Source organism: Balaenoptera borealis (genome assembly GCF_965194805.1).
Source record: "Balaenoptera borealis genome assembly, chromosome: 1".
Taxonomy (NCBI): Eukaryota; Metazoa; Chordata; class Mammalia; order Artiodactyla; family Balaenopteridae; genus Balaenoptera; species Balaenoptera borealis.
In genome coordinates, this window is record NC_138860.1 from 47,804,662 (window position 1) to 47,829,615 (window position 24,954).

At 43.9% G+C, this 24,954-nt stretch overlaps 1 protein-coding gene across 1 annotated transcript in view; it reads right to left on the bottom strand.

Annotated features, from left to right (window-relative positions):
* Positions 1 to 24,954, bottom strand: part of LAMC2 (laminin subunit gamma 2) — a 62,971-nt gene that overhangs the window by 18,591 nt on the left and 19,426 nt on the right. The window contains exons 2-8 of the mRNA XM_082401360.1: positions 21,988 to 22,176; positions 14,624 to 14,759; positions 11,348 to 11,446; positions 8,010 to 8,146; positions 7,091 to 7,213; positions 5,991 to 6,180; positions 2,536 to 2,648 (exon numbers count right to left, since the gene is read on the bottom strand). Coding sequence (XP_082257486.1) covers positions 2,536 to 2,648; positions 5,991 to 6,180; positions 7,091 to 7,213; positions 8,010 to 8,146; positions 11,348 to 11,446; positions 14,624 to 14,759; positions 21,988 to 22,176 — 987 coding nt within the window. The remainder of the gene's footprint in view (positions 1 to 2,535; positions 2,649 to 5,990; positions 6,181 to 7,090; positions 7,214 to 8,009; positions 8,147 to 11,347; positions 11,447 to 14,623; positions 14,760 to 21,987; positions 22,177 to 24,954) is intronic.

Genomic DNA, 24,954 nt, shown 5'->3' on the forward strand with positions numbered 1-24,954 from the left:
GATTTTATTTTTCTTAACTCCCTGATGAAATGAAAAGTCACATTTTTAAGTCAAGGCAAGAAAAATTTAAACATGAAACTTTTTCTCTGCCCTTTGGCCTCCTCCTTCCTCTCTAGTTGCATTGTACATCTGCATTATGTGTTAACCAGACCTCCCCTGTGGCAGAAATACCTGCTCAACCATAAAGATCAATTTTTCTCCTTCTGGCGCCAGCCATGTAACTCCTTAGATGATAACATTCCTTTGTCAATCCTTTAAGGGGTCATGATGACCCACTACTCGCCTTGTATGTGCAGACATCTTTGGTAAACTTTATGTACAATGCCAATATATCATTTCCCTTAAAGATAGCAATTAGCGCAGAACAGACTGGTCAGACGACCTGGGGAGATACTGGGCCGCACTTAATGGAAGTTCTTAGCTTAAATACTTGTTTATGACCTATTAATGTTACTAGCTATATTATATGCTGCCTATTTTACAAGATTATTGTTTCTTGTGTTACCAAATGTGTGATTGAGCCTCAGATAAAATTAATGATGATTAGGCAACTTGAAACAATTTGATCAAATATATAGTTCTATAAGATTGTAATCGTGCATAATAACTCTAGATATGGGAAGAAGCAACAAGAGGGAACTATCTCCTGGACCATAACAGACTAGAAAGACAGGCGGTCCAGAGGCTTTTGGCTACTGTTGACTGAACCTAGTCCAGTAATAGCACGTTCTGTGGGCTGTCAACGAAATCCTCGCCTGACCTGGGAATGCGCATTCCTAGCAACTGGTCACAAAATGCCTCCCAAACCTTGGTTGAACTTAAGACCGAAAGGGAAGGGATTGTAAAATAAAGAATGTTGCCCACTATCCAGTTCTACAAGAATCAAGTCTTTAGCCACTGCAGTCGCTGACCTACAGGACATCCTGAAAGGAATTCAGGGCGAAGATCAGGATGAGGCACTTTGTGCTCTAGGAAACCTGACAGAACTGGCCCTCAGAGAGTTAGATATTTTCAGGAGAAAATTCTATGAACCCAGTTTCTTGCATCATCCCGTACTTAGAAAAGCACTTAAACCATTAACTAAGGTATCTGTTCCTTGCAAATAGCAGTAACCTTCTACCAAGACGTGTGCTTGATTGCACGTACCCTCTTCCCAAATCACATATATACTGGCTTCCCCCTTTACCTTTTTGGAACAGTCTTCAGAACTCTCCAAGAGACTGTTTTCTGAGTTATAATTCTCATATTGGCCCGAATAAGATTTTCCATTTCTTTCTTAGATTGACAATTTTTTTAAATTTATTTATTTTATTTTTGGCTGCGTTGGGTCTTCGTTGCTGCACGCGGGCTTTCTCTAGTTGCTGCGAGCGGGGGCTACTCTTCATTGCGGTGTGCGGGCTTCTCATTGTGGTGGCTTCTCTTGTTGTGGAGCATGGGCTCTAGGTGCGTGGGCCTCAGTAGTTGTGGCTCGCAGGCTCTAGAGTGCAGGCTCAGTAGTTGTGGCGCACGGGTTTAGTTGCTCCACAGCATGTGGGATCTTCCCGGACCAGGGCTCGAACCTGTGTCCCCTGCATTGGCAGGCGGATTCTTAACCACTGTGCCACCAGAGAAGCCCTCTTAGATTGACTATTGATGAATTTTTTCATTGATAGCCCTATCAAAGACAGTTGGTATTCACCCACTATGCCATGCATAAAGATATAGCAGTTCATCATGACTGACTGCGTAGGCTCTGGTGTCAGAAAAATCAGGGTTTAAATTCTGGCTCAATCCTCACTATCTGTGTGAATTGGGCAAGTCACAAAACACCTCGATGACTGTGTTTCCTCAACAGTAGAAGAGAAAGGACAGTGTTATCTACCTCCTATGTTTCTTGTGGAATTAAATGAGACAATGCATGTATTGTAGTGTGTTTGGCACATAGTAAAGATTCAATAAATTGTTAGTAAGCACCTTTTCTACTTCCTGCTTTATTCGCTATATCAGTGACATGGAAATGGTGCATGCCAGCCATGCTTCCTTTTTACATGTGTGCTAAAAAGCTTAAGGAGGTCTCATTTAAATAATCCCAATCGAGATTAGGAGTACTCAACATAGTACACAGTATATAGAAGTTCAATAATAGGAATTAACAGAATACATGGTGATCTCGGAACGTGGTAGCACGGAGAATAATCCCAAAGGAAAGTTACTCGAGAAATAAAGAGAACAGTGTTGTAGATGCGATTTCCGAGCTAAGGGAATGTGCCTTTTGCTGTAGGTTATCTTCTGCAAATAATCAGCTGTAATCTAAATGCAGAGGCTCGTTAGGAAGGAAGCATCATTCATTCTTCATTGGTGCTGACCTCTTTTCAAGAAACATTCCTTCTTAACAACTTCTTCTAGAATGTACGCATCTAGACCCAATCAGAGACTCGACATCAAAACCATTAAGTAGTTTGTTTAATCGTTTGGAGACTGTCACCATCTTAGCGAGCGGAAGCAAATTAAACTAAAACCTAAGAAGAGAGAAATTCATTTCTTTTAGCCACTTACTGTATTCTCCATAGGTAGCTCGGATCCGCAGGGCTGTGAGGTTCCGCAGTAACCTCCGATACTCAAAGTAACTCAGCTGGGGACTCCAATTACTGCTTGGATTTTCATTTAATCTGCATGATTTAAAAGCAAAAGCTGAAAAATCCAACTCTTATCAAATCTTATAATGCATATACCGGATACAAATTATGCCTGAGAATGGGGGGATAGCTAAGCCCCTTCACAGCCCTGCTTGTATGGGGATGAAGGGCTGGTAGCCACATCCCCATAGGCACAAGCCTGGAACTTTCTCACTCCATGGGGAGTGCCAGCCCCACAGGATTTGATGGAGGGCATCCCAGTGCAGGAAGCCGAGCTCCCCGGGTCACAGCATCCAGTGCTGGTCCAAGTCCTCAGAGACCACTTTCTATTCTTGGTCACACAGAACCTAATAGCAGGAACATCTCTGAGTTCCAGAAGCTCTGATCCTCAAGAGCCATCATTCATTTTTGGTTTCGTTGTTTAAATGATTTGTTATCTGAGCCCATTTCACCTCCTATTTTCAAAAGTCAGTTTCCACCTTCTACACTGTCCACATCTAATACTTCCTAGTTTGGCGTCATGTTGCCTCAACGCATCACATCACCAGCCCCTGTACTATTCTTCTTTATGTTGTTTTGATTTCTACTGGAATAGTGCTTCCAGGAACAATACTAACCCTTTTGTTTCATCCACTGATTCGTGAAATAACTGTTTACTGTGCACTTGGTTTGAGCCAGAAGCTGTATCAGGACGGAGGATACAAAGACAAGTAGAGTGAGGTGATCAGTGTCTCCCAGGAGTGGTGGGTAAACAAATAATTATGATACAATGCAGACAGGGCTATAACAAAGGCATGAACAGGATGCCATAGAAACTCAGGATGACTGTAACTTGTCCTAGGATTCTGAGAAGGCTAATACAAAGGAACAACCTGTAAGCTGAATCTTAAAGAGTAAGTTCACCAAGCTGAGAAGGCGGGAATGGGTGCTCCAGCGTGGAGAGCTGGGTGTTTGTATCATTCGAATAAGTTGCACTCATTTATTTAAGAACACATTGTGTGTGTGCTGTGGGTATTCTATTCTCTATTCCCTTTACCTCTGCCCTGGGGTAGGTCCCCAACAACCCTCACTTGAACCACTGTGAATGTGTCCTGGTGGTTCAATTAAAGACCCTACCCAAACTGTCCTCCACACTGTATTTGCACCCAGCCTTCACACCTGATCACGCCAATTCTCGACTTCCAATCTCTCAATAGCTTTCCATCATCTTGTAGGCATGGGCAAGATCTCAGCACCTTGACATGACATCCAAGAACCACCATGCTGGGTCTTTTTCCAGCGTTTTCAATCTTATCTGCCCGTCTCCCCTATACACGCTGTGTTCCAGCCATAAATACTGCTTACCAATCCCCTGTATTATGCCTTTCCACATTCCCACATATACTCACATGTACGGGTTGTCCTGATTTTGTCCCTGGGAAAGCCCTGTGCTTCTTCCTGTTCTCAGTCCACACACTGTGTCCTTAGTAATGCTTTTCCTGGCTCCTCCAGGCAGAACTAAGACTCTTTCCTCTCCTCCCAACTCCCCATGAGCATGCACCACCACTGAAGAGATTTTGTATTGTGTTATGTTTGCTTTTTGACATGTTACATATCCTACTAGACAAGAGCTCTTGAAGGACAAAGACCACGTTTCTTCATCTTGAATTCTCAGCCTCTGACACAGTACTAAGCACTTAATAGGCACGGCCCCCTCCCCTGAACTCTCTGTACCCACCATTCAAAATTCCCATTCTAGAGAGAAAATATTTGCAAATGATATATTTGATAAGGGATTAATATCCAAAATATACAAATAACTTATACAACTCAACATCAAAGAAACAAACAGCTTAATTAAAAAGTGGACAGAGGACCTCAATGAACAGTTTTCCAAAGAAGGCATACAGATAGCCAGCAGACACATGAAAAGATGCTCAACATCACTAATCATCAAAGAAATGCAAATCAAAACCACAATGAGATATCATCTCACACCTGTCAGAATGGCTATTATCAAAAAGACAACAAATAACAAGTGTTAGCAAGGATGTGGAGAAAGGGGAACATTTCGCAATGTTGATGGGAATGTAAATTGGTGCAGGCACTATGATAAACAGTATGGAGGTTCCTCAAAAGAGTAAAAATAGAACTACCGTATGATCCAGCAAGTCTACTTCTGGGTACTCTTCTGAAAAAAACAAGACTACCAATTCAAAAAGCTATATGCACCCCTATGTTCACTGCAGCATTATTTACAATAGCCAAGATATGGAAAGTATCCATCAATAGTGGATAAAGAAGATGTGGTATATATGTATGTATGTGTGTGTGTGTGTGTGTGTGTGTGTGTGTGTGTGTGTGTGTATATGCAATGGAATATTACTCAACCATAAAAAAGAATGAAATCTTGCCATTTGCAACAGCATGGATGGACCTAGAGGGTATTATGCTAAGTGAAATAATTCAAACAAAGAAAGACAAATACCATATGACTTCATTTATATGTGAAATCTAAAAAAACAAACAAACAGAACAGAACAAAAACAGACTCATAGATACAGAGAACAAACAGGTATTTGCCAGAAGGGAGGGTGTGGGGGGATGAGTGAAATAGGTGAGGGAGATTAAGAGGTACCAACTTCTAGTTATAAAATAAGTGAGCCACAGGGATGAAATGTACATCCTGGGGAATATAGTCAATAATATAATAACACTGTATGGTGACAGGTGGTAACTAGAATTATCAGGGTGATCGTTTTGTAATGTATAGCAATATCAAATCACTATGTTTTGGACCTGGAACTAGCATAGTGCTATAGGTCAATTATACTTCAAAAAATATCCCATTCCACAGGATAACATGTAACCTCCTTAGACACACATGGGGCCATCCATGACCCTACCTCAGCCTCTTTCTCTGACCTCACTTCTCACTGTATTCCTCTCCCTGACCCCATGCCCCACTCATGCTTAACCACTTAGAATTTCCTAAATGTACGAAACTTCCTCAAACATACTTCTTCTGCCATGTTAACCTTCCCCCCTTTTCTTTTCTTAAAGAGCGGCCCTTCACTTGTCACATCTTCTTGGGAAGCTTTCCTTGATCACTCCAGTGTGAGTTACTGATATCTCCTGTGTGTGTTCAAAGCACCTGTGTCCACCTTGTCCCTTACAAGCTGCACTATAATCATCTGTTTATTTTTCTCCCCCATTAGCCTGTCCGGGGCTTGTGGGCAGCAATCGTGACCTGTCTCAGCACATAACACCATGTTTGGTACATAAAAGGTGCTCAGAAAAGCTTGTTGAACCAATGAATAATGACTGGATGAACAAAGGAATCAGACTTCAATCACAGTTTGCTCTCTTTGACCCACTTGTGGTCTCTCTCTTTACCTGAAAGTGTAAGTCTTGGTGACCCCACAAGGCAGTGTCTTGCCAGGTGGAATCAAGGGAGCTGAGATCCGTAGACCAACACCTTCCAGGATCACATCATGGGCGGATGGGTGTCTGCCTCCCCTGTCCACACGGTAGTCAAAAGACAGGCTTTGTCCATAGCTCACCTGTTGATTCCCAAGAAATTTGGCTGTGAAATAGAATTCGAAAAGATTGAGGTCAGTTCTGAGACTGGAGAAGCAAAGGAGTGAGTAAGTTTTCATCGATGTTGGCAAATTCTCTTGGGGTCCTATGTTACCCACCCATCAACCCTCCCCAACCACCCTGCCAGAAGAGCCAGTTCATGGCAGTGGACATGGCCGTGCAGCTCTTGGCCACAAAGAAAGGCTAGTTACTGAAACGCTAAAAGGGCCTCATTATAAGACGATTCCATCCATTACATGATTCATAGCCTGGCCCCTATGACAGACCAATATGTAAAGATCCCAGGTCTATCAGCAATAATACCATTTGTTACATAATGCTTTCTAGTTTACAGAATACTTTCACCGACATCATCACATTTGATGGCAATAATTCGTGGAGGTTGTCATTATTCTTCCCATTCAACAGCTGAGGGAACTGAAGTTTGGAAAGGTTAAGAGAGCACCTTGCCCAGGAATCATGTATTAGCTAAGTATATGAACTAGGATTAAAATTCTAGCCAGAGCTTTTCCATCCAGCTTCTCTGACTAATGTATATTTTTAAAATTTACAAGTGGTTTAAAGCTTTGAGAAATGCTTTCTTTTCACTTTTCCATCTGTTTCTCAGTAGACCCACAGATTTGACCACTGTCCTTATTTCTTGTCTTGATGGGAAACCTAGAAACTTCCCATTTGACTGAAGTAGGGACCTGAACCAGGGTCTGACCACCTGGACACCCAGTTCTGCTGTACTGTGCCATGACTTTGTCAAAAAGGGCTGAAGCCCCAATTTTCTTCTGGAGATACTACTGCCCAGAACACTAGGTGATAAGATGTCCACATTTTCTAACCCCATTTTTCTATCCTGACTTCTTAGTCTTCTAAGTTGGCTTCTACAGGAAAAATACCATACATACCAGGAGCTATAAAATAGACAGGGTCTGACTGTCGTGCTGAGCTAAACACATCTTGATGGCGCTGTGACCACTGGAGTTTTGCAGGAGACCCATTTCTTTGGACAGCCTTCCAGCCATCAACATCTGAAACACAAATAAAACCACTCTGCATTTGGACAAACTTCAACATCTACTGAGTTAAACAAGTCAAGACTTGATTGCTACTCACTAGCGGTGAGTAACAAGTGGGGATTTCTTAATATTTCCACATTCGTGCACCATCCTCAAAATCCCCTATGCACCTCTCTACTTTGTGTTCACCTTCACCCGCTCCTACCCTACAGCTGCTTTGACTTCTTGTCTCCAAGTCTGACTCTTGGAATAAGAGAGCATGTTTTCATCTGCCTGTAATTTGTATTTTTATTTTATTTACATAAACAGGGTCTGGCCTTAGTGAGGTAAGAGGGTCCAGTATGTTCAAAGAGAAACTCAGAGTTGAAATCATATTAATCTTTATATTTTTAGAGTGCTTTGCAGCTTGATAACTAATTTCACATAAATTAACTCGTTTGGCGTATGTGAAAGCGGTATTATTAGTGAATGTGAATTCCAGGAAGACTCATGTTAAGCCCTTCAATCCAAAAGAATGACTCTTTTGTGGTTTTAAAATAGATGGGATGGGAAATGCAGGGAAATGAAAATCTGGTCTCTTTTTAGTTATTTTTTAAGTTATTCATAAGCTGGTCTGAGTAAACTATTCAGCTATAACTTTTACAAGACACTAGGCTCTTCCTTATTGCCTGACAAAATAATACACGTTTAAAGCGAGAAGAGAGTTGCTAAAGATGACTCAAGGACCCCATCCTGCAGACGGAAGTCTATAAGCACAAAACCCTATACAACATTAAAAGGAAAAAACCTAGAAAACAGATCGCTTTACCTTGATAGAAGGTAGAGGTGATTTTATGGACACTGTAGTCTCCAGAGCTTTGGCAGCTGGCTGAATGCCCGTAGCAAAAACACTGGGTACAGCCCTCAGGGTTTCCCCCATCCAGGTGATAGTAACCTGGTCGGCATCTGCAGTGATGTTTTAGAAATCAGGACAATATTATAGGTTATTTCTTGTCCCTATAGAGAATATGACAACTGATCATTTCTACTTTCTCTTCCACCCGGCCCATTAATTCCCAGAGGTGAGAAATACTAAGTTGCACAAACCACCCACCACTCCCAGACCCCCCGATGGACAAATCACAGCTCCCCATTAAGAAAGCATGAAAGGGCTTCCCTGGTGGCGCAGTGCTTAAGAATCCACCTGCCAGTGCAGGGGACACGGGTTCGATCCCTGGTCCAGGAGGATTCACATGCCACAGAGCAACTAAGCCCGTGCACCACAACTACTGAGCCTGTGTTCTAGAGCCCGCGAGCCACAACTACTGAGCCTGTGAGCCACAACTACTGAAGCCCGCGTGCCACAACTACTGAGCCCACACGCCTAGAGCCTGTGCTCTGCAACAAGAGAAGCCACCACAATGGGAAGCCCGTGCGCTGCAACGAAGAGTAGCCCCGCTCTCCTCAACTAGAGAAAGCCCGCGCGCAGCAACGAAGACCCAACACAGTCAATTAATTAATTAATTAATTAATGTAAAAAGAAAGCATGAAGAATATTCACTTTCTCTTGCTCTGGTAAAGCAGTATCACGTTTGACGTGATGGTCTGGAAACAGTGATTTTTCCCATCCTTGGTGAGGAATTGAGTGGGCAAGATGGGGAGGGGTCAGGTAGGGACATGCAGAGCTGGCCCTGTCCTGGAGTAAGTATTTAACGGGGGCAAAAGGGTGGGAAGCGGGGGCCAGCAAAAGAAAGGCAAATGCTCCCGCCCCAGCACCCACTCAGCTGTACTGACCCCTCCCAGACCATCCTCCCTGGCATTGCCCACCATCCCTGCCCCTTGTACCTGGGCTCTGACCCCCAGGGGAGGGGGCAGGTGAGGTTATGCCAAAAAAGGATGGCTTAGAGGCTCCTACAAAAGCAAAATGTAGGCTGGCCTCCCCTCTGCTCCTAGCTCAAGCCCTCCGGTGACTTCTCGGAGGACCGCAGCTGGCAGACAAGTCCCGGAGGCTGGGGTCATAGAGAAGAGGTCAGGGGAAGCCGGGAAGGATTTGTTTTCTGTTCAAGTTAACGACATCCTTCTACATGAAATAATGGTAGTTTCGATCATCCTTTATTTAGCACTTGTGATATGCCAGGCACCTTACTTATACTCCCTCATTTAATCCTCACTACAACCTTATGAGATGGGAATTGTTTCCAATTTTCTTAGATGATAAGACCAAGGCCAGAGAGGTTAAGAAACTTGTTCAAGGTCATACAGCTGGTAAGTGGCTGAGACAAAATTCAAACTCAGGTATATCTGCTGAAAAACTACGTGGTCTAATCCACTGGACTATATGTCGAGAATATGTTCATTGTGCAAAATCACAGAAAAGCAGTTTAGCCGTGAACAACAGATGCTTCAGAGACCAGCTGTAAATAAATAAGTTGGGGTTTTTTTTCTATGGAGAAAGGGTTTAAAAAATCATTATAGTTTCTGTGGAGGAAACCTTCAGATTAAAAGAGATTAAAAACCAAGGAAGGGGGCTTCCCTGGTAGCGCACTGGTTGAGAATCTGCCTGCCGGTGCAGGGGACACGGGTTTGAGCCCTGGTCCGGGAGGATCCCACATGCCGCAGAGCAACTGGGCCCGTGAGCCACAACTACTGAGCCTGCGCGTCTGGAGCCTGTGCTCCGCAACAAGAGAGGCCGCGACAGTGAGAGGGCCGCGCACCGCGATGAGGAGTGGCCCCCGCTTGCCGCAACTAGAGAAAGCCCTCGCGCAGAAACAAAGACCCAACACAGCCATAAATAAATAAATAAATAAATAAATAAATAAATAAATAAATAAATAAATAAATAAAATAAAAAAAAACCAAGGAAGGAAGGAAAGAAGGAAGGAGGGAGGGAGGAGTGGAGGAAAGAAGTGGGGAGGCACAGAAAAGGTGGAGAGGGAATGATAAAGGAAGGGAGGTGGGGGGAGGGAAGTGAAGGGAATCAGGCAAAACTAAACCACAGTGTTTAAGGATGTACTTGGGTAATTAACTATGAAGAAAAGTAAGTAAGTCAGAATAGTGGTGACTTCTAGGAAGGAGGGAGGGTGCTATGGGGCTGGCACATTTTTAGCAAAGGTCCGTTTCATATAATTGGTGCTGCTGACAACATTTGTTTTATGTGACTTTCTATTTCTGTGTTCTATTTTGAAATTTAAAATGCTTTCAAAAAGTGACTCCTTTTTTAACACTTAAAGCTATGTTTCCTCACCCCCCCACCTCAGCAGCAAAGAACCCCCTGAAAACAAAAGCCAGGAACGTGCCTGGCATTTCCTCTGCCCAGGTATACGTGACTGGCAGGGTGCCAAAGAACTGCTTTCTTTCTTTTAAGGAAATAAGGGGGAAGCCTTTACCTCTGGGGCCTACCTCAAAGCCCTCTGCTGAAAACAATCTCAAGGGAGGGAAGAGTTTTAAGTCTGGGCACAGTTTGTACTTAAGGAATTTCCGGCAGCAGCAACTGAAGGCGGATAGACCTGGTTGCACCACCTGCCCCAGCGTGGTTTGGGACCCAAAGGGCTCTTACATCTCCCCCCTAGTTCACGTGTGTGCACATGACCACCATCCCAGCCCCGGTCCTTCTCAGCATGAGACGGTTATCTGTGGCCATACACTGTGATATTCCCACTTACTAAGATTTTCCCAACATGCTTAATTAGACCAGGCCTTTCCTGGGACCAGGTTGAGTCATGTGACCTCATCGCAGCGTACCACCTTGTATAGAGCACCTGGGATTCAGAGCCAGCTGGCCAGGGACTCACCGGGGTCACAGCATAAACAGAGAAGGGACCCAGAGCAAAAGCTTGGAGTCCAGTGAGATTTGGGGCCTTGGTTGCACTTTTTTTAAGGCCTAGTTTTTGAGGGAAGTCCCAGTGGTTAAGGCTCTGCGCTTCCAATGCAGGGGGCACGGGTTTGATCCCTGGTCGGGGAACTAAGATCCTCCACGCCATGCAGCACAGCCAAAAAGTAAAATTAAACATAAATAAATAAAGCCTAGTTTTTGAGGACAGGGGGCAGGAAGAAGGTCATCAACATTTGTGTAAGTGTCCCTTTTCCGTAATTGCACTGAGGATGAATTCTCATGCTAGTTGCCAAGGGACACCCTGCTGTGTCCGTAGGGTCACAGTTCACACAGACCTATCACAGCGCCCTCCGGTGACAGCTGGCTTGCAGACACAGCGGCCTGTGTCACAGGGCCCCGAGATGCCAGCTGGATCACAGTCACACTTGGAGTCTCTGAGAAAGAAGAAAAAGAAAATTAGAGATGTGTTTCCAAATACTTTGCAACTGTACACGTGAAGATCAAGCACTCATAAGCAAATGTCACCAACTTGAGTCAATCCTTCATCTTCAGTGAGGCCTCTCTTAGCTATTCTTGTCCATGCTAATCTCTCTCAGACCCTTTAAGAATTTGTTTGTTGGGGTTTCCCTGGTGGCACAGTGGTTGAGAATCTGCCTGCTAATGCAGGGGACACGGGTTCGAGCCCTGGTCTGGGAAGATCCCACATGCCGCGGAGCAACTAGGCCCGTGAGCCACAACTACTGAGCCTGCGCGTCTGGAGCCTGTGCTCCGCAACAAGAGAGGCCGCGATAGTGAGAGGCCCGCGCACCGCGATGAAGAGTGGCCCCCGCTTGCCACAACTAGAGAAAGCCCTCGCACAGAAACGAAGACCCAACACAGCCAAATAAATAAATAATTAATTAATTAAAGGTGCTAATAATTAAAATAATAATAATAATTTTAAAAAAATGAATTTGTCCATGCCAGTGCTACTCAAAGTGTGGTCTGTGGCCGGCAGCCAGTCCAGGAACTGTTTGCTACCCACTCCTATAAAGAGGAGGGGTTTGCCCCAGAATGTAAACCACATTCATCACAAAGCTGTTTAGTTTGGTTTGGTTGACTGTGTGGGTCAGTTGACATTAAAAAAAAAAAGTTATCATTTGTTTCCCTATTGTTTAATTCAATGGTGTCTGCTTTCACCCTGATTAATTCCATCTACTTGTTTTTGGTTCATTTAGTTCTTTCTTCTGGTGACACTTCTATTGACATATAATTCACACCATGTAATTCACACCATGTAATTCACCCATTTAAAGTACACAATTCAATGGGTTTTAGTGTATCCTCAGAGTTGTGCAACCAGCACCACAACCAAGTTTAGAACATTTTTATTACTCCAGAGAGATACCCCGTGTCCTTTAGGAATCACCCCCATTCCCTCCCTCCAGCCCTAGACAACCACTGACCAACTTTTGTCTCTGTAGATTTGCCTATTCTGAACATTGCCTATAAATGGAATGGTACAACATGTGGCCTTTTGTGTTTGGCTTCTTTCACTTAATATGTGTTCAAGATTCATCCATGTTGTACCACGTATCAGTAGTTCCTTCTTTTTATGGCTGAATAGAATCCTGTCACGTGAATATATTACAGTTTGTTCATCCATTCATTGGAATGGACATTTGGGTTGTTTCCACTTTTTAGCTATTATGAATAGTGCTAATGTGAACATCTGTGTACAAGTTTCTGTGCAGATACATATGTTTTCATGTCTCTCGAATGTATACCTAGGAGTTAAATTGCTACTAGTTTCGCTGATTTTTTTTTTTTTTTTGGTCGCAAGACTTTCTCAATGAAAATAAATCAGTATTTTCCTCATTTAATTTTAGCACCATCTCCTTGACTTGTGCAGACTAGAGCTTTGACTAATGACTGATCTCTGACTAATCAAAGCACGGGTCTCTGGCACTGAGTTTGGCACATAAGCACATGTGTTTATCTCATGCGTCTAAAACCAAGTCTGCTCTCTTTTCCCTACTGACCTGCTCCTCCTCTGACTGCCCCATGACCCCGTCAAATCCTGCCAAGCCTGCATCTGACTCCTCCTTCTCCCTCACATTGCTCATCCAGTCAGACGCCAAGTCCTAGCCGGCTACCTGAAGATTTCTCTCCCAATCTTCATCTTTCAATTCCCACAGTCTCCTCCCCATCTTGGTCCCTCTATACCATTATCAGGATCCTCTGAGAAACATGTGTTCAGCATCTGCTGGTTGCTAAGCACCAGGGATAGTAAGAAATAGGAAATAGCCCTGCTCTCTAGGAGTCTCAAGGCAGGGCAGATACACGAATAGCAATGGCAATAAAGCATAACGCCAGTGTTACCGAGCTGGAACACCCTCTGTGTGCCTCTTCCTGCAGTGGTGAACAAGACAAAGCCCACGTGGGGCTTACATTCTAGTGGGAGAGACAGATAAACAGATGCATGTAGAAAATAAGAGATTGTAAAACAACAGGGTCAGAACACGGAGGGGTGGGGGCTGGTCTGGAAGGCCTCTGTGAGGAGATAGACAAGGCGGGGATGGAGCCAGTGAAGCTCTGCATGGCTCTGAGGGAGGGAAGAGCGCTCTAGACCAAGGCCAAAGTCACATACGCTTGGCTCCTTTGAAGAAGAAAAGGAAGGCTGGGAGGGAGTCAGAAATGGAGCAGGAACCTAAGGCCAAGGATGGAGGGGGCAGGAGGGTCTTGCAGGGCCCTACCTGCCTAGATAAGAAGTTTGGATCTCATTCTAGGTGGGAAAGGAGCTAATGGAAATTTGGAGCAGAGCCGTGATACAACACACTTCATATTTTACAAGGGTTTACAAAAGAGAGACAGGGCCCGGGGAGGGGTCAGGGAAGGCTGGGAGAGAACAATTCACATAAAGGCCCAGATGGTAAGAGAACTTGGGACAGTGGTAACGGGGATGGTGCAGGCATGGCTGGTGGGCGGGTCTCATATGGGCAAGGGGCTGGAAACATGGGCAATGGGGAGGCGATTCCTCTGTGGGTGGCCTTCTAGCCAGCGGCTTCCCTGCCAAGCTCCCCCTCCTCTAAGCCAGCCCAACACCCTGCCGGCTCTGCATCTCTGTGGGTCGGTCATGTGATTTATAATGTATGCTCCACCTTCTTCCAAAAGGGAAGTTGAGGAGGGATAGAGAATGCGTCAAGCTAAAGGGGATTAAAATTATGCAGAAAGTTCTACTCCGAGTCCATTTCTTTGAAATGATTTCCAGGTTAAAATTTGAAGGACTCTTTACTTCCATCCTAGTTCATCTAAAGGAGGGTCGGTTGTCAGGGTGAAGACCACAGGCTCCAGAGACAAACCTCTGAGCCTGAATTTTAAGTCCACCCTCACCAGCAACACGGGGCATCTTATTTATCCTCTCACGATTTCAGTTTTTTATCTTTAACACAAGCATAATGCTAATCCCAATTTTTTAGGATTATTGTGAGGAGTCAATGAGATAACCCACGTGAAGTCCTCGAAACGGTGTTTCAGTAACTCAGTTACTCAGTAAATGTTAAGTGGTCCCTAAGGTTGATACAATCGCCATTCTTCACAGCAGAAGCCACAGTGATGGGGCAGGCACTTACAGGAGCTTCTGGTCTTGGGTGCACCCAGCCTCGGTGAGGGTGTGGAAGCCTGGCAGACAGCGGTCACACCTGTCTCCTGTCACACCTGGCTTACAGCTGCATCGTCCAGCATTGTCACATCGAGCGCTAAGAGAACCTGTAACCACAAGGCAGGGAAAAGGAAAGAAGAAAAGGAAATATTTAATTTATGCAACATTACGAAGAAAACGTCACCCTATGGGAGCTCAATAAATATTAAGTAATAACCACCACCTGCTGCTTCTAGTAATTCTTTCACATCATCTGGATATGCATCTACCCACTAAGGAAAGTCCTGAAGCCAAGGATAGCTTCTTCAGGGAAAGGAACAGAAATGACTCCTGAAAGCATTATTATTTATGTATCTGCTCTGGTTTCAACATTAAGTAGTTTGTCAAATCCTTGAGATCTCAAGAAGGGACATTGGTGAATGAGCACTTCGGCCTCCACAAAGACAGGGTGAGAAAGTGAGCCACATTATCCCTTATCTCTGGCAGGCAAACGCCATCTTTTAGGGGGCAGTGCTTGTATGGTATGATTTTAAGAGTACAAAAAAGCCTCTTAACCAAAAACATCTCTACCTACCTGGAGTGGCAGAAATTCTCACCCTTGGAGCTTCACCCGTTGTAAGGAGTGAAGACCCTGCACATTTTACCTGGTTTGGGGCACTAGAGTACTTGTCCTGTGATTAATTTTTTATAGACATGCTCTGTAAAATGGGACCTCGCAGACTGAGTATTGATGAAAGGCAAGAGGTGCTCAGGATAACAAAATGTGCCACTCTGGAATCCAGCCACCCCTCACCGCACCCCCTTCCACACCCCAGTTCCAGCCTCCATCTTCTCTCACCTGGACCCTGCCTCACACTCTTCTTTCCGCCTCCATCCTTGCCTCCCTATGCTCCATTCTCTCTACAGAAGCCAGAGTGCTCCTCTGCAAATGGAATTCAGATCATATGACTCGTCTGTTGAAGTCTTCCAGGGGGTCCCCACTCTGAGCGGAATAAAGTGCAAGCTCTGTACCACGGCCTACAGACTCGACCTCTCTCGCTTCATCTCCGGCTCTCCTTCACTGAGGTCCAGCTCCCCAGCTCCCCTTGCATTCCTGTTCCTGGAATTTGCTAACTGCTTCTCTCCTCTGGGCATTTGCACCTGCTTCTCCCTCAGCCTGGAATGCTCTTTCCCCAGAACCACCCCCCTCCTTGGCCCATTCTCAGCACTTACATCTTGATTAAATATTACTTCCCTAGAGAAACCTTCTCTGACTCTTATGTCTAAAATATCCATCCCACGGCTCCCCCAGTCCTTAGCCCTGCTTACTGCTGACTACCTCAGCTTATGTTCCCTGCTGTATCCCAGCGCCCAACACAAAGAAGAGGCCCAGACATCTGTTGGATTAATTAACCCTTAAGAAAGAGGATGTGGCCATTGTGAAAGGAGTTAGGAAAAAGCCAAAAGATGAGGTGGAAGGGGGCTCACCTACTTGATAACTTCCCAGCGGTTGGGGATATTATAAAGTAATCCTTATATTCCAACTAACTGTGATAATTAGGCTATTCATAATCTATAAAGTCAACAGAACTCTAACCATTAGCTCCTTTTTTTTCTAATTTCTTACCCATCTGTGAACTTTTAATTCACTTGTGGATACAATTCAAATCAATAAAAGTATTGGCTCTGTATCTATAGCCGCAGGTGAAACATGAAATAAATTAGTCACATTCGCAGTTAGAGTCTGTGAAAGTCTCCATGTCAACTTTGCAACGCTTGAAAGGGCCCTCAGTGATAATAACATAAACTACATTTTTTGAGCGCCTGCTACGTGTGAGACACTGAATTGGGCGCTTTATGCTAGCTCCCTGTATCTACTGGTGAATTAAGAACTGATGGAAGGGTAACAAATCCGTTTGTGGATAATAGGGAGTTCTCAGAGGATCAGGCAGGTGGCGACGAGATCAGATGTGCAGTTTAGAAGGTCAGCTCTAGAGCAACTGCAGGATGGCTTGGGGACAGGAGAGCAGCAGGGTCTCAGGGCAGAAATCCTCCCCTGACACGATGGCCCAGATTAGAGGAGTCTGGGTGAGAAGGGGAGGAGGGACATGCTGTGAGAACCACTGCAGATGTAGAATGAACAGACTTGGGATATGGATGATGGGGGAGGGGTGGATCAACATAGACGACAGCAGGTCCCCAGAGGGCACCGCTAGATATGAGGCTCCTGACAAACCAGAGGAGGAACAGGACCTCACACTGAGTCATCAAGAGAAGACAACCAGGGTTTCCCTGGTGGCGCAGTGGTTGAGAATCTGCCTGCCAATGCAGGGGACACGGGTTCGAGCCCTGGTCTGGGAAGATCCCACATGCCGCGGAGCAACTAGGCCCGTGAGCCACAATTACTGAGCCTGTGCGTCTGGAGCCTGTGCTCCGCAAGAAGAGAGGCCACGACAGTGAGAGGCCCGCACACCACGATGAAGAGTGGACCCCGCTCGCCTGGAGAAAGCCCTCGTACAGAAACGAAGACCCAACACAGCCAAAAATAAATAAATAAATAAAAGATAAAGGAATTCCTTTAAAAATAAAAATTAAAAAAAAAGAGAAGACAACCAGTTTAGTTTGGGACACAATGAACTTAGGTGAAACTGTTCATCTGGAGCTCAAGAAAGAGGCTGCAGATGAAGACTTAGGAGCCTTCAGCCCACAGGCAGAACAGGAAGCCACAGCAAGTGTAAGGTCACTCCGGGAGCAGATGGAGAGAGGAGGGGAAGGTGCCTTGGACAGAAATGAAACCTCATTGATTAAGGAAAAGGTGATGGGAGCAGGGAGAAGTCTCACGGAGGAGGATTCTGAGAAGAGTTAAGGGAGAAGGAAGATGGGATGGTTTTCAGGATCTAAGGCAAGAGAACATTTAACAAGATGAGAGTGAGGAGAGACCACTGGGGTTGGCATTTAGAGACAAACAGCAGACAGACCTAAGAAGGTAAATTCCTGTTTGAATCTATGCTCTGATGAGTAACATTAAATGTTCCTTCTTTAATACCATTTAATTATTTTTAACATAAATGGGTGTTAATCTGGGACCCAGAAACACATTGTTTTTCTCCATTCAAATTAATGGAAATTATGTTTTCAATTTAAGAAAACTCTCCCTACAGTAGTTTTTCAGAAACAAATTATTCTTTTTTTTTTTTTATTTTATTTATTTTTGGCTGCGTTGGGTCTTCGTTGCTGAGTTCAGGCTTTCTCTGGTTGTGGCGAGAAGGGGCTACACTTTGTTGCAGTGGGAGGGCTTCTCATTGCGGTGGCTTCTCTTGTTGCGGAGCACGGGCTAGATCTAGGTGCGTGGGCTTCAGAAGTCGCAGCACGCGAGCTCAGTAGTTGTGGCGCACGGGCTTAGTTGCTCCACGGCGTGTGGGATCTTCCTGGACCAGGGATCGAACCTGGGTCCCCTGCATTGGCAGGTGGATTCTTAACCACTGTGCCTCCGGGGAAGTCCCAACAAATTATTCTTATAAGGTGGAGAAGACTGTACTTTATTTGGGGGTTTTCCCAAATAGCCCTAAACAGTACCGTACAAAACACTCTTCTGATGGGTATTAACAGTCACCTCATGGAAATAGGCATTCTGTGTTCAAAAGAGTTTGGGAAATGGTATGTCCTAAATCTTTCAGAGATTTATAACATAACAGCACATTCAGTAGGCATGAATCTTGTTTAACTTTCTAATGCCAGTGTTTCCAAACATTATTTGACATTCTTACAGGCAACGCCTATTATTATCTTGGGAAACACAATATTCCATAGGACATTATGTAGAGAATACAGTTCTAGAAGCTGGGGGACATGAAAAGAGCCCAGGCTTTGGGGTCCAACAGATAGCACCTCAAATACCAGCTCTGCCACTGATTAGCTGTGTGTCCTTGGGCAAAGGGCTCCTCATCCCTTCTTTAAGTGGGGACCACCATACCTTGTAGAGCTGTTGTAAAACTTTGAACTAAAATATATGAAGGGTCTTGGACCTAGAGACTGTCATACAGAGTGAAGTAAGTCAGAAAGAGAAAAACAAATACCATATGCTAACACATATATATGGAATCTAAAAAAAAAAATGGTCATGAAGAACCTAGGGGCAAGACGGGAATAAAGACGCAGACCTACTAGAGAATGGACTTGAGGATATGGGGAGGGGGTGGGGTGAGATGTGACAGGGTAAGAGAGTGGCATGGACATATATACATTACCAAACGTAAAATAGATAGCTAGTGGGAAGCAGCCGCGTAGCACAGGGAGATCAGCTCGGTGCTTTGTGACCACCTAAAGGGGTGGGATAGGGAGGGTGGGAGGGAGGGAGATGCAAGAGGGAAGAGATACGGGGACATATGTATATGTATAACTGATTCACTCTGTTATAAAGCAGAAACTGACACACCATTGTAAAGCAATTATACTCTAATAAAGATGTTAAAATAAATAAATAAAATATATGAAGGGCCTATGAAGGGCCTAATTCAACATCTCACACATAGTAGGTGCTCAAAAAAGTAGTTTATACTCATATCTTCTAGGCCTCCTTCAAGCCTTGCAAAGCTGACTTGGAAACGTACACAGGCCCTTACTGTGAATAGGACTGATTTATTTCATGTTCCCAAACTTCCAAAATAATAGCATTGGGTTTTCAGAGTATCTCATTAAAATAAAAATACCTGTCCCAATTCCTACATCATGAGCTACTCTTAGGGACTGTGAACGACTGGGTTTAAAGGACAGATGAAGAACAGCTTACTGTTTCAATAAGCACTTTCTGGACTTATGTAGTACAGTCTACATGCATCTGAGGACTCACGAAGGTATTCTAAAATGACTAATATTTAAAATTTAAACCAAGAGAGCTTGCTTCCTTTTGAGAACCCTTTAAAAATATATACACTTGCATTTTCAAATAGCACTATTTTATTATTATTTAATCATTATATTTAATAATAATTAAATTATTATCTAAAGACATGTCTTAAATAATAACTTAAATGTTTTAGTCTTGAGTAATCCACTGCCTGGGTCAATAAAATAAAAATAAAATTAAGAGAACAAGCCCAGTATCCTTGATGTCTACACAGATCTCAAGAATTTAGGTATCGGGGAGGAAAACACACACACACACACACACACACACACACACACACATACACACACTGAATTTCAAAGTATCCACAAAATGTTATCAGGGTTATAAGAACTGAGGATAATTCAGCCCTGTTGCTGAGCCCACAAAATCATCACTTCACAATAAGCCTAGCTGCTATATTTAGGAGAAATTGATGTGACGTCCAAAATCTGTGACCACTTTGGGGATTATGAATGCTGTTGGCTTCATTTGCCATGCATGGAATGGTAGCTTTTGGTAAGATGAATTCTGCATTTGAAATTGAATATACAACAAATTCCCTCGGGAAGTTATTATTTGAAAGTGAAAAATACCTCCTGGCTGGTTGGGCAACTGAGGAATCACATAGAGAATTAAATCTGTGCCCCTGATTTAGTGAACTGTGCAGCCAACACGTAGCCAGAGATGGCGCACGGTGGGTACAGTTCCTGCCACCAACATGCCACTCAGCCCTCAAGTTTCATCACTTCCCTCTCTAAGCCTCTGATACCTCACTTGTAAAATGAAAATCATAATAGCACCCTCTTCATAGGGTTATTTGTGAAGATTAATTACTGGATGAAAGCACTTAGAAAAGTGCTTGGCATAGAGTAAGCGTGTAATGCGTGGTAGCTATCATACAAGATATAAATCATCGCTGGGCTCCACTGCTTCCTACGAGGCTGTTCACCCTGAGTCTGAGATATCTACTCCCCCAAAGAAAAGAAAGAGCCAGGCTCACTGTTGCTGGGTGGGCAATGGACTACACAGTGTAAAAGAAATGATGGCGTGGTAAAGCTTCATTACCATCTCTCTTTGCTAGGCTGCAGGCTCCTTGTCTATTCTGAGACTAATAACCTTGTCTTCAGGCCAGGCTTTCCAGCTGAGCCAATTATATTTCTCATCACATTCTCGCTGATTATTTTGCTGGGGTGACCCAACTCCAGTGACTCACAACAAAGCTGCATAACCTAAGGGGATACAGGGTCTTCAGAGAGATTAAATACCCATTAAAGTAGAATCATTTTTCTTTTAATTTTTCTTTACGACATTCTTTGATTCAGAGGGAGAATTGCTATACCCAAAGGGTTCTGGATGCTGAGTCAAAGCCACAAAGCTGAGCAAATCTGACTCAAACCGTATAATAGCAGCAAGTCTGAAGAATCTGGGAATGATTGCTGGTATATGGGTCTGTATCACCACGGGGTCACCCCAGTTTTCTATAAGGCTCCCTGACACACTCTACCAGCAAGTCATGGCTAAGCCAAAATCTGCCCATTTTTAGATTCTTTCAGCTGCTTCTAAGAACTGGGTCCACAGAACTACACTAAGTCATAGCCATGCACTAAGGTTATACCTTTTTGGTAGACTAATATTGATCATATTATGCTATTAAACACTTTCTGGCAAAGAGGAGAAACAGATACTACCGAGGAAGATAAAAGACAAATAAGGTAGCCTTAAAAAGTCCCAACTTATTTACCTCTCTTTCCCTCTTTACATTTACTAACTTGTCTTTACTGTCTGCCCACGATGAATATAGCAGGATGTGTGCGTCTGCGTACACAAAAACTACCTATAGTTCTGAGAATACAGCAGTGGGTGATACATTTAAAACAAACAAACAACAACAACAAAAACAGGCTCTCCTATGAACCAGCCACCCTGTTAGGTGCTTCCTATTTCTTGTTCTGTTTTCTCTTGTTCACAACCCTGTGAATGACTCTAATCTGCCTATTTATTTGTCTCTCTCTTCTATTAGTATCACTTCATGTTGCTAGCACCCAGCACAGCACCAGAAACAGATCTTTCTAACCTCTTATTTTTTGAGAGGTCGGTCAAAGGCACAGTTATGGATATGAAGAACTATCACTGGAAGAGTACAAGCTTCTTTGTTCCCAGGTCACAGACTGTTATCTGCCAGGAAAGTAATCGTGTGTCTCTCTTGGGACTAGAATTCAAACTAATGTACCCTAAAGACCACAGCTGGTTCCTATAACCCAGACTTAAGAAAAACATATTTCCTTTCAGATTGAAATTGCTAAAAAGAACAGTATCTTCCCAATTGTTCTAGAAACTGAACATCTCCCTCTTGGCCTGCTCTGTCTCTCTCCCTGCCTCCCTCCCTCCCCATTCTCTCCCCTCCCCTCTCTCCCTCCCCATCCTCTCCCCTCCCGCCTCCCTCTTTCTTTCCCCCTTTATCCAGCTACCTTTGGAGTTACAATTGCAGGGTAAACAGCGGTCTCTGTCTCCCTGGCGGTAAAATCCTTCCTTGCACCTCCGGCAGTGAATGCCACCCGTGTTGTCACTGCAGTTGAGGCAGCGGAATCCATTTCCTGTCTGTCTGTGAAGTTCCTCGTCAAACACGCATTGCCTGGACTTCCCACTGCAATCACAGACTAGGGTCAGGGCAAAAAAAAAGACATCGTCAGCAGGAAAACAAGTCAGGGGCAATCCTCCCTGGGTGTTTTATTATTATGAATACAAATGATGCCCAGGGCACTACATACTAATTCAAACTGCTCAACGGCAGAAGCTAAGGGGGTCAAATGGGCCACCTGATGATGGAGAGAGTTCTTGCTTTACCTAAGGGAGCAGTGCTGGTCGGGTGTTGCCTGGGAGAACGCGAGAGAACATGAGGTCAGTGTTGCCGACTCCTCCAGAGAAACCCGAAATCTTTATTATGTGGTTTTATGTGAAAAGTCCTGATTTAAATATTTGCAAGGAATTCATTTTTAAAATTCTGTGCAACCCCATAGTACAAGTCTATGAGCTGGAGAAGACCTGAGAACTGCCAGCTTGCGCACTCCGGCACGACTGTGTAAAAGCCGATGGTGTCATCTGTTCAGGACCCCTAGCATCCGTCCCTCCAGTGATGATCAAGGCTGAGGAGCAAACATTTTTTTAAATTTATTTTATTGAAGTATAGTTGATTTACAATGCTCTGTTATTTTCTGGTGTTCAGTAAAGTGATTCAGTTATACATACATATATATATATTCCTTTTCATATTCTTTTCCATTATGGTCGGTTTCTTACAGGATATTGAATATAGTTCCCTGTGTTCTACAGTAGGACCTTGTTATTTATCCATTCTATATATAATAGTTTGCACCTGCTAATCCCAAACTCAGTCTATCCCTCCCCACCCACCTTGGCAACCACAGTCTGTTCTCTATGTCTGTGAGTAGATTTCTGTTTTGTAGATATGTTCATTTGTGCCATATTTTAGATTCCACATATAAATGATATCATATGGTATTTGTCTTTCTCTGTCTGACTTACTTCAATTAGTATGATAATCTCTAGGTCCATCCATGTTGCTGCAAATGGCATTATTTCATTCTTTTTTATGGTGGAGTAATATTCCATTGTGTATATGTACTGCATCTTCTTTATCCATTCATCTGTCCATGGACATTTAGGTTGCTTCCACATCTTGGCTATTGTAAATAGTGTTGCTATGAACATAGGGGTGCATGTATCTTTTCAAATTATAGTTTTCTCCAGATATACTCCCAGGAGTGGGATTGCTGAATCATATGGCAATTCTATTTTTAGTTTTTTGAGGAACCTCCGTACTGTTTTCCATAGTGGCTGCACCAATTTACACTCCCACCAACAGTGTAGGAGGGTTCCCTTTTCTTGAGGCGCTAATATGACTGTCTGGACAGGTATTTCCTCCCCTCTCACTGCCATAAGTGTCTCTCCCAAAGCCAGGTGTCAAAAACAACCATAGTCCCATTAAGAATGACTTTCCCCAAGTGTCTAGGAAAGTTTACCCTGTGCACGTTCCAAAGAGATTCATGGAGTGACTAACATCTCCATGTGGGACTGAAACCGCCAATGAGGTAACAGGGGAAATCCTTAGTATTGTACCTGGCACGCAGCAGACGCTCAAAAACTGTGTCAGCCATGGTTTGGAAAAGGTGACGAGCCTTGAGGTTAAAAGAATGGTATCAAATACCAGTTCTACTAATTCCTTAGGCAAATCACTTCAACTCTCTGAATCTTATTTCTTCTTTCAGAAATGCAGTCTTCATTATGTGCCTCCCTGGATTGTTGAAAGGACCCCACTGAGAAAAGAACATCAAGTCCTTCGTCTGTGCTATTTCACCCCTAACTCACATGAGATAGGCATTGCCTCAGACGAGAAAAATGCAGCTTGGAAAGGTTAAGTAACTTGAGCCAGTGGAGAGTTGGGATTTGAACCTCTGTCTGGTGCCAAAACCCACTTTCTTTCCCCCAGACACACTGTCTCCATTGGCCACGCAGCCCCAGTGATAGCCTGTCTCTGGCAGTGCCCAGGGCCATGACTTACCCAGAGTACTGACTTTAAAAAGTCAGCAAATGTACCAACACGTATGGAGTAGCCGCCCTGTGCAGGCTGGGTCAGCTCTGAAGGCACAAAGGTGGCAAAGGTGACTAAGTATATCTGATGAACTTCCCTAAGTGACTTCCTTGCAAGAGCTCTTAAAACACTCTTACGCCTTTGGATGCCACGTAATCTAGGCAAAGTCAAAAACATCTATCCAGAGATATCCACTCTATATCCAGGACTTTACGTTCAGCAGCTCAGTTCATTCTCACAGTAACACTTTAACATGGGTTCAATTATCCCCAGTCAACAGATGGAGAAATGAATGCTCAGAGGGGGTAGGTGTCTCACGTAAGGTCACACAGCTAAGTGGCAAGGATGTAATTGCTCCCAGGTCTGTCCAATTGCAATGCCCTCACCTTTCTATGTTATCCCTATGCCTCCAAGAGCTGGCTTGCCACTTCATGTAGGTATTCTTTCTATAACTCCCTCATAGAGAGTTACTCAGACCCTTCTAGAATTCTTCCTAATCTAGTAAGATGTCCCATCCCTCCTTCAGCAGCACTGGTTATTACAAATTATTTTTTTGCAGTTTTAAATCCACCTCCCTTCCTGTAATTTTTACCATGTGTTCTGTTCTTCTCTGGAAAACAACACACACACACACACACACACACACAGGCACACACACTGGCATACCTACTCTCTTCTCCATTTATTTATGTACCATCAGACGTTTCTTTCAGGCACTGTTTTACAAGGTGCTGCATCAGCCAAGTCCTTGAGTATCAGAAGATAGTTAGAGCATCTCCCTCTTTAGTCTTTTCTTCTTCGGGTTAAACTGGAGACCTGTCACCTC